Raw genomic sequence first — 26,048 nt, forward strand, 5'->3', positions numbered from 1 at the left:
GAGATTTTTCAGGGGTTTTAATTATGAATTCAGGGTCTTTAATAGTTACAGAGCTATGCAAATGATCTCCTTCATCTGGAGTGAACTGTGGTAGTCTGTGCTTTTCAAGGAATTAGCTCATTTCATCAACCTGTCAAATTCACGTGGGCATTTACTTACAACACCCCCTTACTGTCCTTTTGTCTGGGGAATCCATAGTGATCACCTTATTTCACTCCTAATATTTACATTAATTTGTGTGTCTTTTTTGTTATCTCTGTCTTGCTAGGTCAATGTTGATTTTTGCAATGTCTGCCAATCTTTGCTCACCACTTCTTCCTGCCGCCTGTGGCAGGCCCTGCTGGCTGCCCTCCCATCATCCTTTCTCTGTTCCTTTTCCACGGAATCTCAATTTCAGTCGTGGTGGCAATGTGTCCAAGCTGACCCCTGCACGGGCCCAAGCTCCTCCCCTCTCCCACTGCGAGGGGCCCACAGAGCAGGGGGAGCCTCTTGGAACAGTGCAGGCCTGGCCCTACAGGTCTCAGGACTCTCTCAGGCCTCTGTCCCTCTAGGGTTCTGAGATCACCGCTGCCCAAGGACTAAGCCCGGAAGGTCAGCCCACATGCTCAGCCCCACACAGGGCTTTGTCAATCAAGCATCACCCCTACACACCCTGTCTGGGACCCAAACCCAAGCACCCCAAAGAACCCAGGCAATATTGGATAGATTTCTGCCACACACAGGGTCTGCTTAATTCTATTTACAGAAAAAGTAAGTCCACAATATAGACATGCATACATACGTGCGCAGGCCCACAGAGCCGCTGCTGGCTCTGCCCCCACTCAGGGTGGTGGGACCACTCGGGGAGACAAGGAGCTGACTCCCCATGGCGGGCTCCCCCTGACGGGGTGGGGAGCCACTGCTCTGAAGGCGAAAGGGAAGTGATGGCCAGCTCAGCCCCACCCTGTCCAGGACCTTCCTCCCACGGGCAGGCTCAGTCGGAGTCGCAGGCCTCTTGTTCGTTGGTGGCGTCCACTGCAGAGGCCAGGCTGTCCTCCTGGCCTTTCAGCCTCTCACCTGGATGGACGGCAGACAGGAGGGGTGAGAGGGGCCCTGTGCCTGAGCAGCCACCCAGAGTGCAGGGACCCGCCTCACCAGGCCTGCACTCACGGATCAGCTCGGCGATGGCTCTCTGCGTCCGCTTTTCCAGCTTCTCCAGCTTCTTGGCTACGTCTCTCTTGAGGTCCCTGCCGCAGGGAGGGGGCAGGAGGCCAGAGGCTGAAGGCTGGCCCGGTGTGGCCCTGGGCCCACCTTGCCTGCAGCCCCTCAGGCACCAGGAACCAGCCAGGACGCTCCGCTCCCCTCTGCACCCTCCCGAATCCAGCACCCACCATCCTTCCCGGCCCAGGGAGGCAGAGACTAGCCCGCAGACCCACCCCACCCCGGGAACCGAGTCCAGGTGGCTCCTCTGGCCCCTCGGTCACTGTCCAGGAGCGACCTGCCCAATGCGCTGTGGATCCTGCTCCTTCTGTACCCCGGAAGCTCCCAGAAGGCACCCAAGCCGTCCCCTGGCTCTGAGTTCCCAGGACGTAGGCCCCAAGCTCGTTTCATCAACTTCAAACACCTCCCTCTGGCGCTGTCCCTGACAGACTTACGGACGAGAGGAACAGCCTACCCCTGGCCCAGAGCCCAGCACCAAGTGTGCCCGCCCCTCAGTGTGCACGGCCCTCCCCCTGCAACACTCACCAGTCAGGCTTTCGGGGTGCGAGGTTGGCCAGGTCCTGGGGAGGGAGGAGACACCTGTCAGGGCCAGAGGGGCCCCACCCCAAAGGAAGGAGGGAGACAGGGTCAGAGGTAGGAAAATGGGAGGAAGAAAGGAGGAAGGAGGGGTGGGGGGCGTGGGAGGTAGGAAGGGAAAAAAGAAGGGAACAGAAGGGAGGGGGAAGGAGAGCAGGTGCAGGAGAAAAGGGCCACCCGCCACCCACCACTCACCACTTCCTCAATGACTGGCTCGGGCTTGGCGGCCTCCAGCTGCTCCCTCACCTTCTCTTCCACTAGAGGGAGCAAGACGACAAGGGGGGCTGGGAGAGGCTGCCACTGCCTGGTGATAGCAGCTGCAGCCACGGCAAAGGAGGAGGGTGCAGGCAGGGCCTGGGGACCTCTCTTGTCCCCTTGGCCCCCAGCCAGACAGAGACCCTGGAAGGCGGCTCTGGAGGAAGGCTGGGGGTTCCCAGGATGAAAGCCATCCGGGGCAAAGCAGGCAGCTGGTGTAAACAGAGCCAGACTCCACCCCCAGCTGTGAATACATCCAAAGTAGGCTCTGGGCAGGGCCCAGAAGACCGGCTCTCCCCAGTCTCCAGGGGCTCTGGGCCTTCTTCCCATCCCACACAGAGGTGTGCTCCCAAACGGCGCACCCTGGGCCTCCAGGCAGCCTGACCGGGGCCCTGACCCTGTGGCACAGACGCTGGGAGCCCTGGCACCAAACCTGGGGGCCACGGGCTCTGCCAGGCCCATCACAGTGCCCCACGTTCCCTCATGATGGAGTGAATGTGGGACAGTCTTGGCCACCGCAGACACGTGCAGGCCAGACTGACAAAGCCACACGCTGTGACTTCCCCACTTCCTCTCTGGAGTGGCCCGGAGGAGGAGGGCCCGGGACAGAAGCGTGGTGGGCCCGCCCTCTGAGCCTCAGCCCCTGCCCTGCCTCACCCCCTCCAGCCATGGGTACTGCCCCTGAGGCCTGGGACAGTGCCCTGTCCCTCTCCTCTGTCCTGCCTTACTGCCCCCTGCCAAGGTGCCACTGGACTCACCACAGTGGGGCCCACAACACCAGGGACACACGGGCATTTCAGAAACAAAGGAGATGAGGAAGCAGACGGGTGTGGCCGAACGGGCAGCGCTTTGTTGTTTTACAAGATAATGTATTTATTCACTTAATACTCATCTAATTGAAAGCAAAAATGGAGATTAAAAGAGCCAGGGACCTGGGTGACAAGAAGCGCCCAGCATCTCTGCTGCAGGTGGCTGGGGACAGCCCGCCGCTGGCCGATGCTCCTGGCTGCTGCCCACACTCGGCGAGACTGCAGCCCCCGGCAGTGGCCCTCACACCGCAGCCACCTCTCCCCGGCCTCTGGGCCTGGCACTGACACCTCCACCTGGGGGCGTCCGCCTGCTCCTGCTCTCGCAGCACCTGCATGGCTGGCCCCTCATCGGGGTCTCTCTCTGACCCTCCAAGGATCCGGGGGCCACTTCTCAGCCCAGAGGGTTCCTCTGAGATGTGGCCTCTTCCCTCCAAGGCCCCTGGGAGGCCTCCCAGTTGGGGTGCGAGCAGGGCAGAGCCCTGCCTGCTTCTCTGCGGTCACCAACGCTGACCACGTGTGCACCTGCCAGGAGGTGGCGGGGAGGGTGCTAGAGGCCCAACTTCCAGCCTGGCATTGCCAGCTTCCTTTCAAAGAGGAGGCAACTGACAGTGCCCGGAGCGGAGACAAGCCACCTACCTGCCACGGGCTTGGCCTGGGGCACCCTCCTCCTCTTCAGGTCCTCATCCTCGGGGACGTAGTTGCGCAGCCTGAGTTCCCTGCGCAGAGGAGAGCGAGCAGAGATGGAGTGAATGTGGGACAGTCTTGACCACCGCAGACACGTGCAGGCCAGACTGACAAAGCCACACGCTGTGACTTCCCCACTTCCTCTCTGGAGTGGCCCGTGGAGGAGGAGGGCCCGGGACAGAAGCGTGGTGGGCCCACCCTCTGAGCCTCAGCCCCTCAGCCCTCTCAGCAGCTGGCTGGCCGCTCTCCCAAGGCCCTGCCCACCCTGCAGGCTCCCATGGGAGCTGGGGCCGGGGTGCCTGAGCAGCATTCACCAGTGTCTCCCCTGGACTATCTTCCTCTGACCGTTATGGGAACTGAGGGTCAGAGGCTGCCCCGATTTTAGATGGTCCCACAGCAAAGCCCTGCTGAGTTACTCCTAAGAGACAAAGCTGGTAGTCGCCACTGTTCCCAAGCCTGGCCTCCTCCTCAGAGCCTTCGTGCCCGGGCCGCTGGTACATAGTCCCTCGACTCTGATGACAAGGTCTGTGCTGGGCGTGGCCGGCAAGGGCTGAGGGGGCTGGCAAGACACTGTGGAGGGCTGGGACAGCCATGTCCAGATGGCAGAGCCTAAGACCTCTGTGAGGGGAACCACGAGGGACCAGAGTCACACGCTGGGACTGCCACGTGCACGTGCCACTGTCCCCTTAGCTGCGTCTCCGCAGACCGGGCAGCTGCACCAGCACTGGCTCGGCAGCCCCTCAGGCCCCACCCCCAGAGCCTCGCCTGCAGAGGGCCCCTGGACAACTCCCCAGAGGGGCAGAGAGCCCTGGGGGCTGCTGCTTAATAAGGAGCCACTGACGCCCCAGCTGGTGTGTCTCCGTGGTTAGAGTGTCCACTTGCAGAATGAAAGGTCCCGGGTTCAATTGTGATCAAGGGCACGTGCCCGGGTTGCAGGCTCGATCCCCAGTAGGGGCTGTGCAGGAGGCAGCCGATCTAGGATTCTCTCTCATCATTGATGTTTCTCTCTCTCCCCTCTCCCTTCCTCTCTGAATCCATAAAAGAAAGGAGGAGCCACTGGGTCAGGCCATCGAGGCCCTGGGCAGAACGCCCGGCCCAGTACCAGCCAGGTGGGACTGCAGTGCAGGTCCGCGTCCTCCCCACGACCGCTTGGGGGCCCTTTCGAGGACGGCCGCCCTCGGATGTCCTAGGCCTCCGGGACAGGGCAGTCTCCCAACAGCAGGCTCCCAGTCGCATCTACCAAAACCCCCTGGGCCAGGCCACCAAGGGCTGCCGCTTGCCCCGCCCTGCAGACAGCCTGTCCAAGGGGAGGGCAGGTGTTGTGGCACACGGCCAGCACTGGCAGCAAGCGGTCTGGACGTGGGGACTTCAAGTTCAGTCCCTATTCACCAGCACCTGCTCCATCCCCTCTGCCAGGGCCCCTGAGACCACAGCCCAGGGCCAGGCTGAATCTTTGTGCCCTGGGGGCAGTGCCCGCATGGCCCCGGAGGGAGGAAGCCTGCTGCCCCCTGAGGAGCAGGGACACCGGCCCTGGCCCCGCCCCCGGCCCTCACATCTGCCCCAGGCCTCAGGTTAGTGGAAGGTCAGGTTGCAGTGGGTGTGACCAGCACACGGACTTCCCCTCACCACAGGGTGGGGAGAAAAGCAGAAGAGAAACTGGGTGTGGGAAACTGCAGGGATTTGTGGGAAAAACACTGTCACTCTCAAACTGGCTCCAGGGTTCTGAGATAAATCAGTACGGAGAGTCTGGGGGGAACTATGCCAGGACCCTGAGCGGCACACAAACCCCCCCAATCTCCCCCACCCGGGCCTCAGCAGAGCAGCTGGACTGAGGGAGGACACGGCAGGGGACAGGGAGGTGCCAGAAGCCCCCGGAAAGCCACCAGGCAGCCCCCAGCTCCCACTGTCCCTGCGCCCTGGAGCTGGGCACTAGTCAAGCAATCATGAACACCTGGGTGTCCCATTCTGGGCCTCCGTTTCCACATCCATAAACCAGGAGGCAGGCTATGCTGGGTGTCAGGTCTGTCAAGCCAGGTTCAAGGCCTCCCAACTCACTGTGAGAGCTAATGAAGAAACTGCCCCTCACTCATGCCCCATTCACTGCCCCTCCCACCCCTACCCCAATCTCAGCCAAAGGGCAAGCCTCTGGGAGAGGTCCTGGGCACAGGGTTCTGCTCGGGTTCTGCTCAGGCCTGGCCTTTCCAATGCAGGACTGTGGCTTGTTTAAGCCCTCCTGCCCTCTGCAAACAACTTAAAAAACCTGACAACAGACACAGGAGTGGGAAAAGGTAGGTTTACTGTGAGCGTGCCAAACTGTTTTTTCTTGTATTACTATTTATTTATTACTAGTGGCCCGGTGCACGAAATTCATGTAGGGGGGGGGCGGTGAGGGGGGGGGTGGTCCCTCAGCCCAGCCTGTACCCTCTCCAATCTGGGACCCCTCAGGAGATGTCCAACTGGTTGGACATTCCTCTCACAATCCGGGACCGCTGGCTTCTAACCACTCACCTGCCTGCCTGCCTGATCTGCCCTAATCACTCTGCCTGCCAGCCTGTCCCCCCAACTGCCCCCCCGCCAGCCTTCTCACCCCCAACTGCCCCCCCTTGCCGGCCTGCTCACCCCCAACTGCCCCCCCTTCCAGCCTGATCACCCCCAACTGCCCTCCCCTCCTGGCCTGATTGCCCCTAACCGCCTCTGCCTCGGCCCCGCCACCATGGCTTTGTCCGGAAGTTCATCTGGAAGGTCTCTTGTCCCCATTAGCATATTACCCGGTGCACAATATTCGTGCACTGGAGAGGGGGGTCCCTCAGCCCAGCCTGTGCCCTCTCGCAGTCTGGGACCCGCAGGGATCGGGCCTAAGCCAGCAGGTGGACATCCCTCTCGCAGTCCAGGACCCATTGCTCCTTACTGCCCGCCTACTCGCTGCTCCTTAGTGCTGCTGCGGAGGTGGGAGGGGCTCCCGCCACTGCCACAGTGCTCGTCAGCCGTGAGCTCGGCTTCTGGCTGAGCTACACTCCCCCTGTGGGAGCGCACTGAGCAGGGGGCAGCTCCTATGTTGAGCATCTGCCCCTGGTGGTCAGTGAGCATCATAGCGACCAGTCATTCTGGTCTTTCCACCATAACGGTCACGTAGGCTTTTATTATATAGACTAGAGGCCCAGTGTACAAATTTGTGCATGGGTGGGGTCCCTCAGGGTGGCCTGTGGAGATGGGGCCCCAGCTCGCGCCCCCCAGCCTCGCAGCCCTGCAGCCCTGCCTTGGCCTGGTGCCACCCCCTCACCTGATCCACCATCCCGCTGTGGTCCCGCTCTTGTTGCCCATCAGTGCCGGCAGCACCTCCACTGCTGCTCACTGCCAGCATGACATCGCCAATGCCCGCCATGTTCCATGTCGCCCTCTGGTGGTCAGCGCATGTCATAGCAAGCAGTCAAACTCCTGGTCTCCCGGTAGAACGACCGCCAGAGGGGACAATTTGCATATTAGGCTTTTATTATATGGGATTTATATTATTTGTTTTCTCACTATTATTGTTATTTTATACCCTTATGACTTATCTTTTAGGTAATGATGGCCAGTTTAACCAATCACCACAAGTGAATACTTCGTCCTACTTTTGTCCACCCTGTGTATTTTTTTTTTCTTTTTTCTTTTTTAATATATTTTATTGATTTTTTACAGAGAGGAAGAGAGAGGGATAGAGAGTTAGAAACATCAATGAGAGAGAAACATCGATCAGCTGCCTCTTGCACACCCCCTACTGGGGATGTGCCCGCAACCAAGGTACATGCCCTTGACCGGAATCGAACCCGGGACCTTTGAGTCCACAGGCCGACGCTCTATCCACTGAGCCAAACCAGTTTCGGCCACCCTGTGTATTTTTTAAATCTATTTGTTGGCCTTGGAGAAGTACCAAGGCCACAGGGATCTGAGGGGCTGCACGCCCAGCAGAAGTCAAGGGTGGCCCGATGGAGGGCAAGGCTTTTCCTTGAAGCATCTATTGGCAGCAGAACCGCCTGAAGAGACAAAATCTGTGTTCAGGGCAGCCAAGAAGCAGGGCCCTGGCCAACCCCAGGCTTCCTGTTGTGACCCCCACATGACCCTTATCTTCAGAACCGGGGTGACCCTGAAACAGACGGGAAACAGGCGGCTGCCTGTGGGAAGAAGGGGCCGTGTGACTGGGCACTGGTAGAGGAAACCTCTCCTTCAGGCCTGAGGGGTGGTTCAGGGCGCCCCAGCCCTCTGCCCGCCTGCAGCTGGAACAATTCTCTCCAGAGCAGCAATTTCGACTGGCGCTGCAGGCATGTCACCACACACAGCACCTGACTGCTTAGTCAGGAGCACTGACCTTCCTCCTTAGATTTTCAAACAGAAAAATGACAACAGCAACACAACAATAGCGGTCCAATGTGAATGAATAAAAATTATACCTATTTTTTGTCAGATCAGTGAAAAATAATACATTTTTTGGTGTGCGGCAGAATTTTAATAATTCATTTATGTGTGCCATGAGATGAAAATGGTGGAAAATCGCTGCTCTAGAGGAAAATAAATTATCCAGAACCTCAAATTATCTCTAGAACTTTTCATACCTAATATCCAGGATTCAATCAAAGCCATGAGAAAAAATAAAGACAACATATATGCACTCATGGGTGATCCGAATATTGGAATGATCAGAAATGAAATGTAAAATAATTAACACTAATAAAAGTTCAGGAAGCTAAACCACAAGATGGAGAATTTCAGCAGACAATCCGAAACAGTAAAAGTTAATCAAATGGGAATTCTATAACTGAAAATATAACCAACATTAAGGACTCACTAGATGAGTTCAATAGTCGTCAGGGCACCTGTAAACGAAGGCCTCGTAAAGGTAAGACCGGCCAGAAAACGTCCGACAGGCACAGAGCAGGTGGAAACTGCAGAAAAGAGCCTGAGACACATGCAACACGATCGAAAGACCTGACGTCCATGGAATTCCAGTCCCGAGGCAGTAAGGAGAGCACAACGGAGAACTTTCTACATGAATGAAAAACATCAAGCCACGGGTTAGAGAAACACCATGAGCTCCAAAGAAAAGGCCCCCAGGCAGACCTGTCCAACTACCGAACCCGAGACAGATGCTTAGAACACAGACACCAGCCAGCAAGGCAGAAACGTAGGCTGACAGCCGACTTCTCAACACAAACGATGGAAACCACAAATCTGGGTAAACGGCCTTCAAAGAAAGACTGCCCCAGACACAGACAAGTTGGGAAAAGGAATCATCAGATGATCTGTGTGCTTCTTCAAGGAACAGGAAAGGGAGAGCTGTAGCAACTACAGGAAATGATCTCAGCGAAGCCCAGCGAGCCCATGCCTGTAGGACCTGCCCCTTGTGCCCAAACGCCTGGTCCGCCCTGTGGGCAGCCACTGTCGGAGTTGGGCCTGGACACCTCCACTCCCTCCCTCTGACCCAGGGTCCCCAGTGTCCCCAAAGCAAGTCTACACTTCTTACCCAGCCCTGCCATCACCTGCCATCCACCACGACCTGCTCTCCAACCAAATGCCCCTGGGCCTGCCAGCCCTGTCCGAGCCACCCAGCCAGGTGGCACTGTGAGCGTCTCTCCCTTCCCCTAAGGTCCCCACCCGCCCATGGACTGCACCTCTCCCGGGCCCCCTTCGCCCCACAACCCGGCACACAGCAGAAGTCACACCCTGAATGTGGCCCCTGCTGCATGCCCGGCCCCACTAACTCCTAGAGCACCCCGCAGGTGGGAGGGCTGGGCACACACCTGCCTCTGGCTGGACACCACACTCACAGAGAGCACTCGGGAAGAGCTTTATGGTAGCCCGGGGCACTCTGGGCCTCTTAACGCTTGGAAAGACAATGCAGGAAGCAAAGAAGTTGTGCCCAGGAGATACAAAGAGGGCAGGAACGCGCTGGTCAGAGCAGCCCACGCCAAAGCGACTTCCGTTGTCTTTGTGGCAAAGCCACAGGGCGATGCCCAAGTTCACATCCTACTGAGTCTTCTTAAAACAGGCCATGTCCTTTGCATTTCCTCTCCTCCGCTTCCTCCCCTCCCTGGGGAGACCTGTCAAGTGCCTGACAGGTATGATGACTCTATGACATCTTCCTCAAGGTCAGCTGCATGGCCTCCGGCTGGGCTGGCCGTGAAGATTCCGGGGAAATCATCCCTTGGGGTTCTCACATCTTCTAGATGTGCCACTGGCCCGCAGGAAGGGGCGGAGACTCGCAGGAAGGGGTGGGGAATGCTGGTGTCCTCTTAAAATGTGAAGCCCAGAAACAGGCACCCAAGCAGCAGGCAGGTGGGGGGGGGGGTGGCACAGAGGGAGGGAGCGAGCGAGTCAGGGCGGAGTCTGTGTCCCTCTGACCCCCTCCCCGGAGCCCACGGCGCTTCCGTCTCCAGGGGAGCCAACATGGCCCTGCCCGGCCATGGCCTTGTCGCTGAAGGTGGATCAGGAAGTGAAGCTCAAGGTTGGTTCTTTCAGGGAGCGGATCACAAGTGAGGCAGAAGACTTCTGATTTTTTTCCCAAAGAAGTTGTCAGAACTTGGGAAGTTTTTTGAAGAAACCAATCCTAAACATTCCTGACCTAACTCAGATCCACTCAGACCTGACCCTGACCCCATTCTTCTCACCAACAGCCACGATGGACTGGATGGTCCCACTTACGAAAGGCGAAGGTTGGATGAGTGTGAAGAGGCTTCTCAAAGAACCCAGGTGTTTGTGACGCCCAATGGGATGCTAAAAAGCAACCAGCAGCTGGTGGACATTATTGAGAAAGTGAAACCTGAGATCCGGCTGCTGACTGAGAAATGCAACACGGTCAAAATGTGGGTACGGCTCCTGCTTCCTAGGATAGAAGATGGGGACAACTTTGGGGTATCTACTTAGGAGGAGACAGTTGCAGAACTAAGGACTGTTGAGAGTGAAGCTGCACCTTCTATGGACCAAACTTCTAGACATGATATTACAAGAGCCAAACTGGTTTCTAAAGTAGATAAATATCCCCATGTGGAGGGCTACGCCGAGCCGTGACAGAGATGGAAGAGAAAGAACACATCAGCCTCTGTCTCATCTCAGAACTAAGGATCAATATGTCACCCTACACGACATGATCAGCGGCCCCGGAGCGGCAATACCGAGGCCAGGGCCAGGGGACTCTGAGTCTGGCTCAAGACCGACATTGCCTTGGTTTGTTACATGACTATTGTGATGGGGAAACTGGCTGATACAGTCATCACACCTCTCTGTTTTCAGAGTCTAATAAAACTCTCATGTAGTCAAAAAAAAAAAAAAAAAGGTGAAGCCCAGAGCAGAGGTCTAGAATGCCAGAGTGAAAGGAGGCTTCCGACTCCCTGGCCCAGCCCTCACGACCAAGCGGGTTGAGGCCACACTGCTTGGGAGGCGTCCGGCCCGGCCCCTTCCCCCACTCTTCATGCCACAAGTCTCACCCTCGGGGCCTGCCCGCTCTTCTCTCCCCGTTGCTCTCGGGCCACTCCACACGCACGCACACGCACACGCACACGCACCCTGCCCTGCACCCCGGAGAGGCAGAATGGGGCAGCCCCAAGTGGCCCGGGGTCAGAGGGACAGTGGTGAGAGACGCTCCTCAGTCACAGCCCTGGACACCAGCTCCGGCCGGGGCTGGAGGGCTCTTTCCCTGAGGGCTCTCTTTCCCTGAACCTCCCCAGTAGACGCAGGAGCTCTTCCCGGAACACCCGCCCCAGCCTGTTCGCTTTAGCCTATAGGCCCAGCACAAGGAGACACCTCCTGTCCCAACGAAAACAAGGCCTGGAGCCCATGGAAAGGCGAGGCCACAATCCCGATTGGGACCCACCACTGCTCCAGGCCTGACCCAGTCCTTCCTTAAAGTCCTAGTAAAATGCTCAAAGCCCAAGGCTGTTTCCATGGTCACTGCCGCTGTGTTCATGGGAGCTTGCAGGCCGAGGACAGGAATGGCCGGGGTCCCCACGTGGGACTGATAGGCTGGCGGGCTCGTTGTTCTCCATCAGACAGGGGCCAGAGGAGGAGGGGCCAGGGGGCTCCTCTCCCTCTCGGATGGGAGACCTTCAAGGCGTCACCAGCGTGAATGTGGTTTTCTCACCTCAGGGTGGACCACACCCACCCCACCACGGGGAAGACTGGATGAGAGGGCGCTGGCAGCTCCGAAGGTCATGATCAAAACTTGTTTCCAGGCAACGGGACCCAGCCCCCTCTCCCCTCCCCCAGTCACAGGGCCAGTCTACTTCCCACGGCTGCCATGACACACCATCCTGAAACCAGTCCTCTCTTGATTCAGTCGCCCACATCCTGGGGCCTCCTCCTGAGCAACAGGATCAGGAAAAACAGGGTGACAGCAGTGTCTGAGCTGCTGCCTCAGCACAAATCCTGGAGCCACAGTCCAGCCCCCTGCCCACGGTCCAGCCCCCTGCCCACGGTCCAGCCCCCTGCCCACGGTCCAGGCCCCTGCCCACGGTCCAGGCCCCTGCCCACGGTCCAGGCCCCTGCCCACGGTCCAGGCCCCTGCCCACGGTCCAGGCCCCTGCCCGGTCCAGGCCCCTGCCCACGGTCCAGCCCCTGCCCACGGTCCAGCCCCCTGCCCACGGTCCAGCCCCCTGCCCACGGTCCAGGCCCCTGCCCACGGTCCAGGCCCCTGCCCACGGTCCAGCCCCCTGCCCACGGTCCAGCCCCCTGCCCACGGTCCAGGCCCCTGCCCACAGTCTGGCCCCTGCCCACGCTGGGACACCCTGGCCTGGAGCAGGAGGCGGGGAGGGAGCCGCTCTGGGAGGCACCACTGGAGTGGGCGATGTTTGCCAAGTCAAGCTGACGTCATGATCTGCAAGTGAGCACACCCTGCTTCAGACACCATCCTGGGACCCAACCCGCAGAGGAGAGAGGGCCTGGCATTTACCAGCCTAAAGGGTTTGGGCGCCAGGCCAGGTCTGGGCTGGGCCTCAGCTGGGCGGGAACCTCTCTCCACATGGAGTGGGAGAACCGGTTTTCCATCCCGGAGAAGGCAGGTTAGTACCCCTTTCTCCGCAGGCCGTGATAGCCATCCCAGGGTGAGCCACTGTTCTGAGCAGTGACTGCTCCAGCTGGGGTAGACGTGATCCAAAGCCAGAGGGAGGCGGTTGTGGGCTGAGGGTTCGGGGCTGCTTGTTCAGGTGCCTAACAAGACATTCTCCCTGGCCCCTTCCCGAAGGTGCGCCACACCTCCCCTCTCCTCAATCACAAGCCCAACCTAGACACACCTCCATGCACCTATCAGCCAACCTGCCACCGGGAGGAAGTGGCAGGCTTAGAAAGCAAAAGCAGCTGCAGGAAGCCCTCTGCAGGCCAGCTTCCAAGGGCCCCAGATCACAGGCGGTTACCCTTTGACATTTAGACACCGAATAGGTGGCTTAACAGACGAGAGGGCCTGCGGGACAGAGGCAAGAGCACCTCCCTTTGGGGGCAGCACTGAGGGCGAAGGTGGTGGAGGGGTTGGGGTAGAGAGGAGGTATGGGCGCCTGCAGAATAAGCCACAGGACGGCAGGTCCAGCCCAGAGGAGAAGCAGGGGCCCTCCTGGGGCTGGGGACATGTCTTTCCTTCCCAGAGTGGAGCTGGGCCAGTGGACCTGCAGGGGCTGACTCCCCCCTTGGGGATTTGGTTGTATGAGGACGGGACAGGATTTATCCCAAAGGGAGCAATAAAACTTAAAAAAAAATTTTATCTAGAGAATCCATGCAATTCCCATCAAAATCCTAGCAAGCCTTTTCATAAATATTAATGAGCAGATTCTACAACGTATAAGGAAAAGCAAAGGAGCGTGGACAGCAGGATCCTGAAGTCTCCTCATCAGATGGGCAGGCGACCGGGCAGAGGAAGGTGGTGACGCCCAGCACGGTACTGAGGGGTGAGGCCCGGGGGCGCCTGCTCCAATGCTACTGGAGTCCATCTCCTCAGCCACAGACTGAGGACGTGCACTGCCCCACAGTATATCTGGGCCGACAACGGGATCTGCTAACGATGCCCCGTTTTTGCTGAGGGTCATATATTGTACACGTAAGGGAAGTTCTACAGAGGGTCCTAACCACCCGTTTCTTGGTCACATGTGCTTATTTCTACCCTCACCCACCCACCTCGCTATTCTCCCAACTCCTGTCCCATTTGCAAAGTTAGCAAAGACCTTACACAAAAGTCAACTCTGCCTTTTCCAGGTGTGTCTGGAGCCCTCAGCTCTCAGGAGGCCCCCAAGTTTCCTCCTTCTGCCCAAAGCCCCAGCCCCAGCCCCAGCCAGGTAACAGCTATGGCATGTGCTCCATCCCCAGAAGGGAAGCCGGTTTGTTTTCCCATCTCTCTGTTGAAGACACTTGGTAAACGGCCGAGTCAGGTGCAGGCACACCCCCCCCCCCCGTGAACTTGAAAAGGCCCCGGCTCCTCTGAGATGGGCTTCTGAATGGGGCAGAGAGGAGGGGCCTGACCTGGGGAGGGTTCCACGAGGCCGTGGCATGAGGAAAGCCTGCTCCCAGGTGCCGGCCCAGCCCCTCAGGGAGCGTCCCTCCCCTCCTGTGCACCCCTCATCCAACAGCCCACGGAGGTCAGCTTTCTCAGAGCACCAAGATCTACCCCCACGTGAGCAGGTGCCTCCACAGGCCTGTGCCTGAAGGAAACAGCTCAGGGCAAAGGCCACCAAAGCCACCTGTCCATGCAGACACCAGGTCTGGCCCAAGCAGAGCTCCACAGCTGCCCTATGGCCCAGCTCAGGGCTGGGCAGGAAATGCTAACAGACATGAAGCTCCCCACCCCACCCACCCCCCGCCCCGGCTCATGAGGACCAACCACACGTCCCTCCCTGCCGCACACTGCTTCCGAAACCTGTCCCAGAATCTCTGTTGGAGGCTCCAGCTCACATGCCTGCAACCACAGGGGGAGGGAGCCTTGTGTAGACAACTTAAGTTGCCTCAACCAGGTGACGGGATTTGGCAAAATAAGATCAATACTGTATCCTCTCTGAAATCAATAAAAGTATATTTTTTAAAATAAAAAAAAAGATCAATACTGTAGGTGAGCTACTGAGGGGGTTGGCAGGACAGAGACAGAAAGAGCGGAGCCTGAGCTGAGCTCTACAGGAAGGCCGAACGTCAGTGGGGACAAGGAAAGGAGAGCCGGGCTGGGACAGCTCAGAGATGACGTCGGGAAACGCTGAGTGGCCCCAGCCCGCTGGCCCCGCTAGCTCACACACAGGGAGGTTTGGAGCCGGTTCTGCAGGTGCTGTAGAGCCAAGCCACACAAGGGCTTGGAGAGTGAGGAGACATAATGTGGAGTCAGCAGGAAAGGCTGGTGGCTGAGGGTCAGAGGGCCAGTGGGGGACGGGTGCAGCAGGCTCCAGTCAGGGACAAGGGAGGCGGTTACAGGTCTGACAGGGCAGCATGGGGTGGTGAGGAAGGAACGGCAGAGGCTGAACGCAGAGTGGGAGGATGTGAGAACCAACAGGGGCTGGAGGAGAGGAGGGCAGGGAGCTGCGAGCGGGCATTACCTGTGCTTCTCGCCCTCCTCCTCCCCTTCTCTAAGCTGCTTGGTCTTTGGCTCCGCATCTTCCTTGTCCTGCAAAGGAAGGGAGAGAACCAGCTGCTCAGATGAACGTTCCTACTTCCAGCCCACAGCCCAGGCAGCCAATGAGGAATAGATCTCGGGAGGCAGACACCCAGGCCAGGAGCTCCAGCCTCCGAGCGGGCACGTGCCGCTGTAACTGCCGCCACCGCACTGATGCCTCCCTCCTCGCCCTCAACTCCGGGCAGAATTCAAAACCCACCACCCAGTCCAGGCCCAGGCCCAGAGGCCCTCAGACCACCAGCAGGAGCCAGGAGGTTTCAGGTGGTGAGAAGGAAGCTGGTCGCTGCCACAGAGGGCTCGCGCTGGCAGGCCACCAGCACCTTCCTGGGTCTGAATAGAGCCACCCGCTGAGCTGGGAGACTCGGGAAGAGCAGCCACCAGCATCGGGGGAGGTCAGTCCCGGACCTTCCCTCCAGAAACACCTCTGTGGTTCCCGTCAGGAGCAGCATAACTCAACCTCAGATCAGGCCTGTAACCACTCACCCCTGCAATGTCCTCGGGAAACGGAGGAAGGGGAACTAGCCGAAATGTCTACGGGAAAAGCTTCGGTAAACCTGTCTCCCTGATGCCCCAACCTCTCTGAGAGCCCAGAGGTCACGCTCATCGCAGCCTTGGCAGTATGCCTGCGCTCAGGCGCACGAGGCCCCACAGGAGGGCACTGCCGTGCTGCTCCCAGCTGCAGCGCAGGCTCTGCTGGGCTCCCCCGCACTCTGACTACCGCTGTGAGGTCAGCCTCACCCGTACACGCAGGATGTATGTGTGGCCACGTCTGTCCGAATGCGTGACCTGCCTGCCCTCAGAGCATGTGAGAGGCTCCAGAACAGAGCCTGTCCAGGATCTGCCTGTACGAGGGGGGAGGGCCCGGGGGGGTCAGTGTCACTTCCCCGCAAGGACCTGCCTTGACCCACTGCAGGGTTCTCTGAGGAGACAGCGGTAAGCCTCCACAGGGACTGCTCTGACGAAGATAAGAGCAAGCTGGCACGGACACATAAATCAGCACTGACAGCTGCTTGCCCTGTGCTCCTAGGAGTCGAGTGTGCCCCCACGACTGACACGGGCTTTGAGTCACTTCCTGCCAGCGTTCACCATGCAAACCCCGAGCGCGAGCAGACCCGCCACTCCCAGCCACACACCTATGGAGAGAAGACACCGAAACCAGGCTGAGATGTGAACAGACTGAGATGTCCCCTCACTCTCTCAGCCCGGCAGCCAGGTCTCTTGGGACAGGCAGTAGGAATGAGTGACAGCAGCTAGAGAGGTCAACATGGTTCTACGGGGAGGGCGTTCCTATTGAGGGTGGGCAGGATGGGAGACAGGAGGAAGAAGGACGTTCTGGGAGGGAGGGGAACACGGTTTAAGCAAAGGAGGGTGTGGCCTGAAGCTCACACAGGTGACAGGAGCAGTGGGGAAGGGGAAGGGGAAGGGGAAGGGGAAGGTGAAGGGGAAGGGGAAGGGGAAGGGGAAGGGGAAGGGGAAGGTGAAGGTGAAGGTGAAGGTGAAGGTGAAGGCGAAGGTGGTTGCCGGTAGGCTGTCAAAGCAGGTGGGCCTGACACAGAGAGGAGGAGAGGGGAGACGGGGTGCTGAGGGAGGGAGGACCAGAGGCCTTTCCAGGAGCCTGCCCACCCTGCTGGCGAGAGGCATTCACGGGAGGCCAAGGAGGGAATGGAGAGCCCTCGTAACTGAGAAGCAAGCTAGGCTTCTCCCCGGCCCCCAGGGCTGCTGGGCCTGACCCACACACCCTCCCTGACTGAGTGCTGGCCGATGAAGCCAGCCAGAAGCAGGACATTCAAACAAAGCTCCTTGCCACTGCCAGCTGCAGGCTCCCTGATGGCCAGAGGTGCTTGCCAAGGCGAAGGGGTGATGGCGCCTCCCTTGGCGAGGAAGGACCAGGTGGAAGAGAAGAGGAGGCTCAGCTTTCCCCCAAACGGCTGCTGGGCAACCCCACCCCCCCGCCCCCCAGAAGAGGCTCCCTTCCCTGGGGCTAACCTGGGCCAGCTGGTAGAGGCGGGGACTGCGCGAACAGCCTTTGGGAGCAACCTTTGCAAACACCATGTCCCTTCCCAGCCCTGAGCAAGGGCCACTCAGCAGCCGTGGCTGCCACTACCTGGAATCCCAGAGACACTCAAGTGCCTGGCAAAGGCCAAGTTATTCATTAATAAAACGGGAAACACCCAACTATCTAAAGAACATTGTTAAAGGCCCAGCAGTTTGGTGGGTGGGGTGCAGCATCAGCTCTGCAGACAGGGTGAGGGTAAGGAGGGCCCCAGTCTGGGTGCTGTGCCATGAGCAGGGACTCAAGAACCATGAAGATACACGCGTGGGCAAGGGCAGGTGACCAGAGAAACAGGCCCCACACATGCGCGGGCATGGGACCCAGTCTTCCTGCTGAACAGCGATGCGGACAGACCCAGCTTTTAAGCGCTATTGGCCTCGGTCACAAGGCAGGACCCTCCCTGCCTGGGAAGGGGCAGCGGTCAGACAAGCCTCACAGTCCCCCAGCCCCCAGCCCGGGAGGCTCAGGCTCAGAGCAGAAGGGCTGGCAGGACAACCGCCCTCAGGTCCCTCAGTTCCGCAGGGAGCCTGACAAGTGGCCGTCAGGAAAGGGGAAGGATTTGCCCAAGTCACAGAGGTCCTCCCGACACCCTGCACCCTCACCAAGGGGATGGGAGTCAAGAGTGGCACTGGGCTTCTAGAAACAGCCCTGACCCCGCCCTCCCCCAGGCTCCCACCTTCAGAGCTGGCCATGTGCACTCAGACCTGGCGGACACCCGTGGGAGGAGCACAGGCAGGCGGGGCCTGAGGTGCACAGAATCTCAGGGGATCTAGACACCCCACCCACCCCGAGACCCTTAAATGCAACTCACTGCCTAACGCCCCCTTAAACACACCCCTCCCAAACCTCTGTGCCTCTCCTTCCTTCCCAGGCCTGTTCTTCCTTCCCTTCTCCTACACCATCTCCAAGCCTGGGCACAGAACTGCCAGCGCTCTACTGCCCAGGGACTGGGGGAGGGAGGAGGGAGGTCTGACCCTCCTGGGCAGGCAGTGACGCGGGCAGGCTGCAGGCCCAACTCTGGGCCCCTGGCACTCAGTATGCTGCTAGGACTACCTGGCCCCTGTTCCTACTCTGCCCAGCAGCTGGCGAATTCCTTGAGGACAAATGCTTCTCTTACCCACCTGTGCCCATGGGCCGACCCTGCCTCCAGGGGCACACAGAGTGGTAGAGCTGCGGGCTCTGGGCCAGAACGCAGGTAGCAAGCCGTGCTTCATGCTGCTGTGCTGTGACCCGTTTCCTTGTCTATGAAAGCAGCCTGATGTTATGCACTGTGCAGAAATGATGGCCTGGGCTAAGGAGAAAGCCCGCGGCTGGGTGGACGAGGCAGCAGACCCGAGGGCAGGGGGAGTATGGCCGGGGCAGGAAGGAAAGGGCTGCAGAGACTGCTTCCGGACAACAGGCCAGACTGTTTGTGTCTGCAAAGGTCGTGCTGAGCTTTCACTTTCTCCCTTCTCACCTGCTCTCGCTGCAACCCCAGCCGAGCGGGCAGTGTGTAACTTCTGACGTCAGACAGTCTGCACGGGGGCAGATCTGATTTCCCACACGGTGCTTCACCAAGAATCAGACTCAGAGGGGGGCAGAGGGTCACTGCTCTCCCGAGGGGCGAGCAGTCCCTAAAGGCTCACAAGTGGAGGGAGCCAAGGGCAGGGGGCTGGAGGCGGGGAGGACAGTAGGAAGCTGGGGATGGGGCTGCAGATAAGAGCCGGGACGGGGGCAGTGGCAGTGGGGTAGGACACGGGGTGCCTGAGTGCTCTGAGGAAGAGGGAGGAGCCTCAGGCGATGGAGAATGAGGTGCCTTGTACTAAAAAGGCGATGGCACTCAGGGAACAAAAAGAAAGGTTGTGGCGGCTTTCAGGCCGCCTGGGTGAGGCCTGATGCCTGGAGTCTGACGAAGGCTGGTGAAGACAAAGGCCGAGGGTCCCGTGCCTGGCAAGGTGTCTGGGCAGTGGAAAAGAGGGCTCACTCCTCGGCAGAGACAGGGTGGGCCCCCCATCAGCACCCCATCACAGGGCCGCGCCAGATGACTGCTGCCGTCCTGCCCATGGCCGCAGGTGGGGAGCTGGCCCCAAGCCAAGTCAGGTCTTATTCTTGCCACAAGTGCACATGGGAAACCAGCCACACTCCAGAGTCGGGAGAAACCCTTCCAGCAGATTATCAGACGGCCACTGACCTGCTCCCTGTGCCAGGCACCCACGCTGAGTGATGAGAAAAAAGAACGAGCGGGCACCGAGTGTTCACAGACCAAGGTGGGCACCCAGCGTGGGTGCGTGGACAGGATCCCAGAGGTCAACGACCAGACACACACAGGCCAGCGGGGAAAGGCTCGTCTTCTGGAGTGAAAACCCACAGTTCTTCAGCTCGTCCAGGGGGTAGTGACCCAGAGGAGGAAAGGAAGTGTCAACAGCACGGTGTGTGTGTGTGTGTGTGGGGGGGATCTTTGGGTGGCACATGGGGTGTCTGGAGAGGCTGAGTGGGAGAGGGGCAGGGGGTGCAGGGGAAGGGCAGCAGAGGGAACAGCTAGCACTGGGAGTGTGCCCTGGGAGTGTGCCCAGGCTTAAAGGGCCCCTCCCACTGCTCCATGGCCCAATAGGAAAGAAGCCCTCGCAAGGTCATGCCGAGGTCCTTCACACACAGCCAGCCTGGAACAGCTCCCCTGGCAGCCAGGCAAGGCTCCAAACTCCCGTGGGGGGCTGTGGTGTGGAGGCAGCCAGGCAACACGCCTGGACAGGCAGGTGGTCAGTCAGTCTCAGGTTCGCTGCTGACCAGTGGCGGGACCTCGGAGGCGGTTTCCTCCCCTGTGAGAGGGGGCTGAGAGTTAAACAAGGTAACTCGAGTCCACTGTCTCATGCAGGACCCCACGTGACACCCACTGTGGGAAATGGCATCCTGGGGATTCCAACCCCTAATGTCCATCAGCGATGGGCCTAAATTGAACCCTGACCTCTGACCCTTGCTGCATCTTCCTGGAAACGAGATGTTCCCTGTTTTCACCACCACCATCCTGCCCTAACCCCCACCCCCAAACCCAAGAAAGCAGGCACCCTGTTGACTTTTAGGGACCACAAGAGACTTAACAGGTACCCAGGATCCAAGGCCCAGGTCCAGCCTGGGACACGGAAGGCCCATTACTGTCAGACCAGCCATCAGAAAAAATGACCTATATCCGACATTTTAAATGTAGCAATGTGCGCACGGAATAGCACTTTATTTTTTGCCAAGTTTCTGCAGATGACAAACTTTTGATTTTTAAAAATGAGGCTCAAAGGAAGAATGGCTGATTCCCTCAAGGATGAGTGACCAGAGGCCCCGGCCTCAGGAACAGGCACACCTGTGAGCTTCCCCACAGAAGCCTGGCTCTGCACCCACCACAAAACCCCGGTGGGTTTCGGCGCTTTCCTGTGCGGGCTGCAGGCTGCACCCATGTCAGCAGGCCTCTCTTCCAGGCAGGCCTCTGACAACTGTGCCGGCACGGATGCAGCTGCGTGTGCCGTCACCAGGCTCTGCCTCCCTCTGCCTTCCCTCCTAGGTCGGACACTCCAGAGGCCTGTCCGTCACTGCTCCCAGCACCTGGCACACAGCACCAGGTGGAGCAATAGTGAATGGATGAATGGGTGAACCTCCGACACTGCGAGAGGCAGGACTCACAGGCGAATCCCCCTTAGAGATAAAGTTCTCCCCCACCTGGTTTGAGCCTCCCAACAGCCAGACTCCCAACAGGCTTGCCCACGGATCCAGGGGCTGAGTTCAGACCTAACTCAGGTCTGTGCGTGTCAGACCCCACACGCTTCTTCTCAGTTTGGGGACGCAGACAACTGGCAGCCTAGCTCTCTGCTGCCACACATCTGCTCCTTCACCCGTAATATCTGTCCTGTCCTCCCCTCCAACATTATCTTCTTTTCCTGTAAAATGAGGGGGAAATCCCAGCCATGCCCACTTCTTAGGGGTGTGGCAGGGATCACCTCTAACTAGGTTCCCTAAAATTAGACTTCCTAGTAAAGGGGAGCTCTGGAGAGGGCTGGACCCAACTGCCATTCATCTCTGCAATAACAGCAGTCATGACAGTACACCAGGCAATTAATCATTTTGTTAATTAAATTATCAGTATAATTAGTCATCTAGAAATCTAGTAAGGTCAGCATTGCTTTCTCCTTTCGCACATGAGAAAAATGGGGTGCAGTTAACCCACCCTGGCTCACACACTCAGTGCTGTAGGGCCCAAGGGTTAGGGTGGGCTCAGGTCTAGACTGCCCAGCGCTCTGCTCAAACCCTACTCCCCTTCACACACAGGTGGTCTCACTGGGGTCTAATGGCACCTCAGCATCACAGCTGCCACAGCCCGCTTCACAACCACCAGGCTGACACCTCCTCTTGGTGACACTCGAGGGGCATGACCAAGCAACCAGGAGCAACTCCCACCCGGAAGAGCATCGCGAGAGGTAGGAGCGGGTGATCCTCTGTGGCTGCGTCTCATCCGCAGGAGAGCGGGAGCTACGAGGCGAGTCCGGCCTGCCGGGCACCGTTAGGCAGGCCAGCGGCTCTGCAACCGGCCACAGTGGTCCCTAAAATAGCAACCTGATGGGCGGCGCCATGAAGATGACACACCAGGGGCCCAGAGCCCACACCCAGACCATGAGCTCAACTGTGGCCAAGGACTCCACGGGCTACACAACACAACTGTGGGAAGCATTTCTGCACTTCCTTTAATTCTGCAGTCAAAATGATTTAATAACGAAACGATTAAAAACAAAAGCAACTCGAGGAACCCAGCTGTCTGGCGCTCACTGTCCTGACAGTACTCACACCCTGAACAGACCCTCCTGGCCTTCCTTCGCTGGCTCAACGGGGAAGCAGGAAACCATGGCTGGCCCTCACGCCCAACACAGCCTAGGCAATGTCTTATGACCTTTCTCGGGCTTTAAAAAAAAACCACACAAAACACTAACCAGCAATGCTGAGAGGAGAGGAGGGAAGACAGACCTGCACACACCAGGTCCCTCCTGCAGCCCAAACTGGGCCGAGAGGCCCAGCCAGTAGCTGCACTGCAGGCCGCGTGCCCTCCCATCAGGCCACACATTCCCCAATTCAGAGAGAACATTTCAGTTGAGAAATTAACTGATGGTGACCACGAGGTCACCTCCCACCCGCTCACCCGGCCCCACCACTTCCCTTTTTTTGGAGGGCACAACGGCTCCTGCCACGAAGCCCACTCACCACCACCAGGACTTCCTCTCCACGGGGGGATGAAAGGAGGAGCGAGGGAGTCACAACAGGTATCAGTCCAGGTATCAGTCCCCCTCAGGGAGACTGTCCAGGTATCAGTCCCCCTCAGGGAGCTCTGGGCGTGGCCCGGACCCCTGCCCATCCTCACAGGAGGCAGCCGAGTCATCAGGAGGGGAGGCCCAGCCGGTCCGTCTGGGGGAATGGAACCGCCACCCACACTCTGGTCCTGAGGACGCCGCTGACGTCTGGCCTGCCGGCTGGAAAGCAAACAGGCTCCCCCTCACACAGGAGCCGCAGCAGACGGGTTCTGAGGCTGAGCCGCGCGAGGAGGCAGCCTGGTTCCTGTGCTCACCGTCCTTGGGCCCGATGCAAAGAGCAAGCTGAACACCCCAGGGAGCGGCTCCTGAAAGTGACACCCTTCACCTCCCACACACAGCCTAGGCACACAGGCCTGCTGACACCAATTCTGGGCTCCCCCAAAGAGCTCCCAGAGCTGCCAACAAGACCACATCAGGCCTCCTGTTGGCCACATCCCAGCACTGGCTTCCCAGCCCGTGACCAACTAAAACGAGCAGCTCTTTCCCATGTGGACAAATGTCAAAGCGCCTCCAGTCCATGCATAAACAACAGATTCTGGAAACTTAGTTATCTAACCAGACTTCACACAGGGGGCTCATCCGGGGCCAGGACTGCAGCCGGCAGGCTGTTAAGTCAGTCTCTCAACTCTTCCCACAGGGCAGGCCTGCTTTTCCCTGAGAAAACCCTCAGTCCAGCCAATGCCCACCCTGCCCAGCTCCTTCCTTTCTTCATTCAAGTATCTGCAGAGCTTCTCTGGGCTTGTCATCTGGCAGACAAAAAGGTGACGAGACAGGACTGCCCTCGGAGCTCAGGGCCGGGGGAAGAGGAAGCAGACGGGTGAATGCATAGGCTCCATGCGCTGTCCAACGTGAGTGCCCTGGCTTCCTGGTGCTCTGGGAGTGCCCAGTGACTAACAGCTGAGAAGAGGACACCTGAGCTCACGCTCACCTGAGGGCGAGCAGGCTGTCCCTGCTGGGAAGAGGGAACGGGCAGGGCAGGGAGTGCTGGAGTGACTGGAAGGAGTGGGGTAGCCTGAGCCTGCGTCCAGCCGGGGAGCCGGTGCAGTAGGAAAGAAGGGAAGGCCAGCCCGGCTCCAGACTTGAGCCCACAAGCACTGAGAACCAGCGTAAGTCCAGGGACAGGCAGGGAGGCAGCAACAATGGGATTAGCGGGTTATTTATAAAGGACATTCAGAAAATACCAGAAAGAAAAGGGCAAAGGTCATTGGTGGAAGCCACTGAAAAAAACAAGCTGGAAATGATCGGGAGAGCCACCTTTTCACTTCCAGGCCGGCAGCGGGCAGCTGCCCGTGAGTCTGCCTGGAGCTCCCTTCCACATGCCACGCAGCACTCCCAAAGCTGCCCACCTCCCTCTAGTGCACAGCTACCTGGGATCAGGTATTACCAGCCCCTCCAAACCCAAGCTCAGAACTGAGGGATTTACCCAATGGCTCACCGCTCCAAAAAGACGGTCAGCATTTAAACTGAGGTTTTCTGATTGCATCATGCTTCCAAAACTCTCAAACAGCCCCAGGCCTGGGTGTGCTTTCCTTGCACAGGAACCAGAGAAGTGCGACCAGGGCCATCCTTACCAAGTGAGAAAAGTAAGAAAACCACAAACTGTTGGGGCTACCAAGGCCTCAAATATCATCCACACAGGAGGAACCAGTATTAAACAGACCCACCAAGTCAGAATCTTCCAGGCTAAGACCTGCAAATCCGAATCTCCCAGGAGCCTGCCCTCTCCCAGGCCATGCTTCTACCACATGGCCAACTGAGGCGCCCTGGGCCAGACCACATCCCTCCAGAGGCTGACCCAGTGGAGGAAGTGACCGTATGAGGCCACACCAAGCTGCCTGAGGGCCTGCTGTGGTCACCAGGGTGAGCTCTGGACAGACCAGGCCTGATGAGGAGACAGAGCAATCTCTCAGGCAACGTAAGCGTCCTGAAGGACACGGGAGGTCCAGGTAGTGTGGGGCAGAAGGGCAAGAGCTCATGCGGAACCGCAGGCCTCTGGGCTCACGTTGGCTGGTCTGCCCACTTCACCTGGTGCTGACGCCACTGGAAGGCGACTGGAACTTGAGTGCTCAGGTCACTCTCTGAGCCACCCAGTGCCTGCGCCCCACGTTCACGCTGGTTCTTGGGGGCAGAAAGAGCTCACCCAACCCACAGGGAGTCCCTGGGAGGCCAGCAGGCAACCACTTTGCAATGGAGAAGCTGGGCGCAGGACAAGTGATCTGTGGACTGGGTCCCAGCAACCCGCCAGTCCAAGTTCATCACAACAGCCACTCGGCAGTGGGTGCTAACCAGGCCTGGGGTCCAGCCTCCCCTCCTTCCATCCCAACACAGGCCCCAACATGGGACCTGAGCTAGAAAAGCAAATTATTTACAAGTCTCTTCCCAGACAAGCCAGGGGTTTACAGAGCAACACAGTGTGCTGCTCCTAGGAGCTATTGTAACCTCTTTTAACCTCTGATCAGCTGCTTCTCAAAGAGTGTCACAGTCTAAGAAGTCAAGGTAAGACAGCTAGCTGTCTCCTCCCTGGTGTGATCTACAAGTGATAAAATCCTAATTAAAACCAAATTTAAACTGCAAGTCAGAACTGGCACATTTGTGGGAGAAATATTGCTTAAACAAGCTCTTTTAACCCTCACCTACACATATCTACTTCCTGCGGAAGCGCCGGGTGTTTTTAACCATGTGCTGGGCCAAGAGGCTGAGAAGGCACGCTCCTAGGCTGCAGGGGCGTCACACGAGGGAGCCCAGGGGATGGCCAGGCGAGTCCTCCTCAGTGGGCAACAACCGGGCAGGGTGATGAGGACAGCGGAGCCTGATGCTCCCCCGTGACGGCAGCGTGAGGCCATGGAATCCACTGCTCAGATGATGCCCACTGCCCCACCCCTGCCGAAGAGGGGCACATGCCTCCCTGCACGCAGGCCCTTCTCTTCCCTCCGTTCACCCAGCTGCCACCAGTGTCGCCCAGAGGAAGACCCAGCCCTTGCCCTGAGCTGCCCAGTTTAGAAGGGCGGACCCTACATGAATGCAGAGATGAGTCCAAGTCAGAAAAGGCTAGCCGCAGTGTGTGGGGTGAGGTCCCTGGGGTGGGAGGGGGCTTACAAAGATGATCTCCCCAAGTTCAGACCACCTCCACTCTGGCCTGCCCTGCTCCTGCTCCTGCCCCTCCCCCAGTTCCACGCCTCCAAACAGCTATTGCCCTACCAGCCCTCCACTCCATCCCTCGGCAAGTATTTTCCCAGCCCCTCTGCCAGTTTACAGAGAGCCCACGTGGGGACATGAGCCCGACGCCAACCAGCGAGATAAAGCAGAGACCGTGCATTCAGTGGGTCCAGAAGCCCCCTCCTCCATGGAGCCTACTGTGGGCAAGTGTCACCCCCCATCCCGTGTCCTGCCGCCAGCCCTCCCTCCTGTCCATGGCGTATAGGAGCACACACGGCTGTTTCCCTGCTGATCCCAGTCTGCCCTCACTCAGCAGACACTCCACAGTAAGAGTAAGGCCGGTGTAGCTAGGTGGTTGAGCATCAACCTATGAACCAGGAGGTCACAGTTCAATT

General features: G+C 58.7%; 1 protein-coding gene and 1 pseudogene across 1 annotated transcript in view; one reads left to right on the top strand and one right to left on the bottom strand.

Moving 5' to 3' along the window:
* The window catches only part of CCDC12 (coiled-coil domain containing 12), a 39,638-nt gene continuing 13,590 nt past the window's right edge, over positions 1–26,048 (bottom strand). Inside the window, exons 2-7 of the mRNA XM_008156001.3 lie at positions 15,050–15,117; positions 3,477–3,556; positions 1,972–2,033; positions 1,726–1,760; positions 1,150–1,226; positions 1–1,056 (exon numbers count right to left, since the gene is read on the bottom strand). Coding sequence (XP_008154223.1) covers positions 974–1,056; positions 1,150–1,226; positions 1,726–1,760; positions 1,972–2,033; positions 3,477–3,556; positions 15,050–15,117 — 405 coding nt within the window. The 3' untranslated portion in view covers positions 1–973. The remainder of the gene's footprint in view (positions 1,057–1,149; positions 1,227–1,725; positions 1,761–1,971; positions 2,034–3,476; positions 3,557–15,049; positions 15,118–26,048) is intronic.
* LOC103299353 (proteasome activator complex subunit 3-like) lies at positions 9,955–11,278 on the top strand (annotated as a pseudogene).

This window comes from Eptesicus fuscus, chromosome 18 (assembly GCF_027574615.1).
Source record: "Eptesicus fuscus isolate TK198812 chromosome 18, DD_ASM_mEF_20220401, whole genome shotgun sequence".
Lineage (NCBI taxonomy): Eukaryota > Metazoa > Chordata > Mammalia > Chiroptera > Vespertilionidae > Eptesicus > Eptesicus fuscus.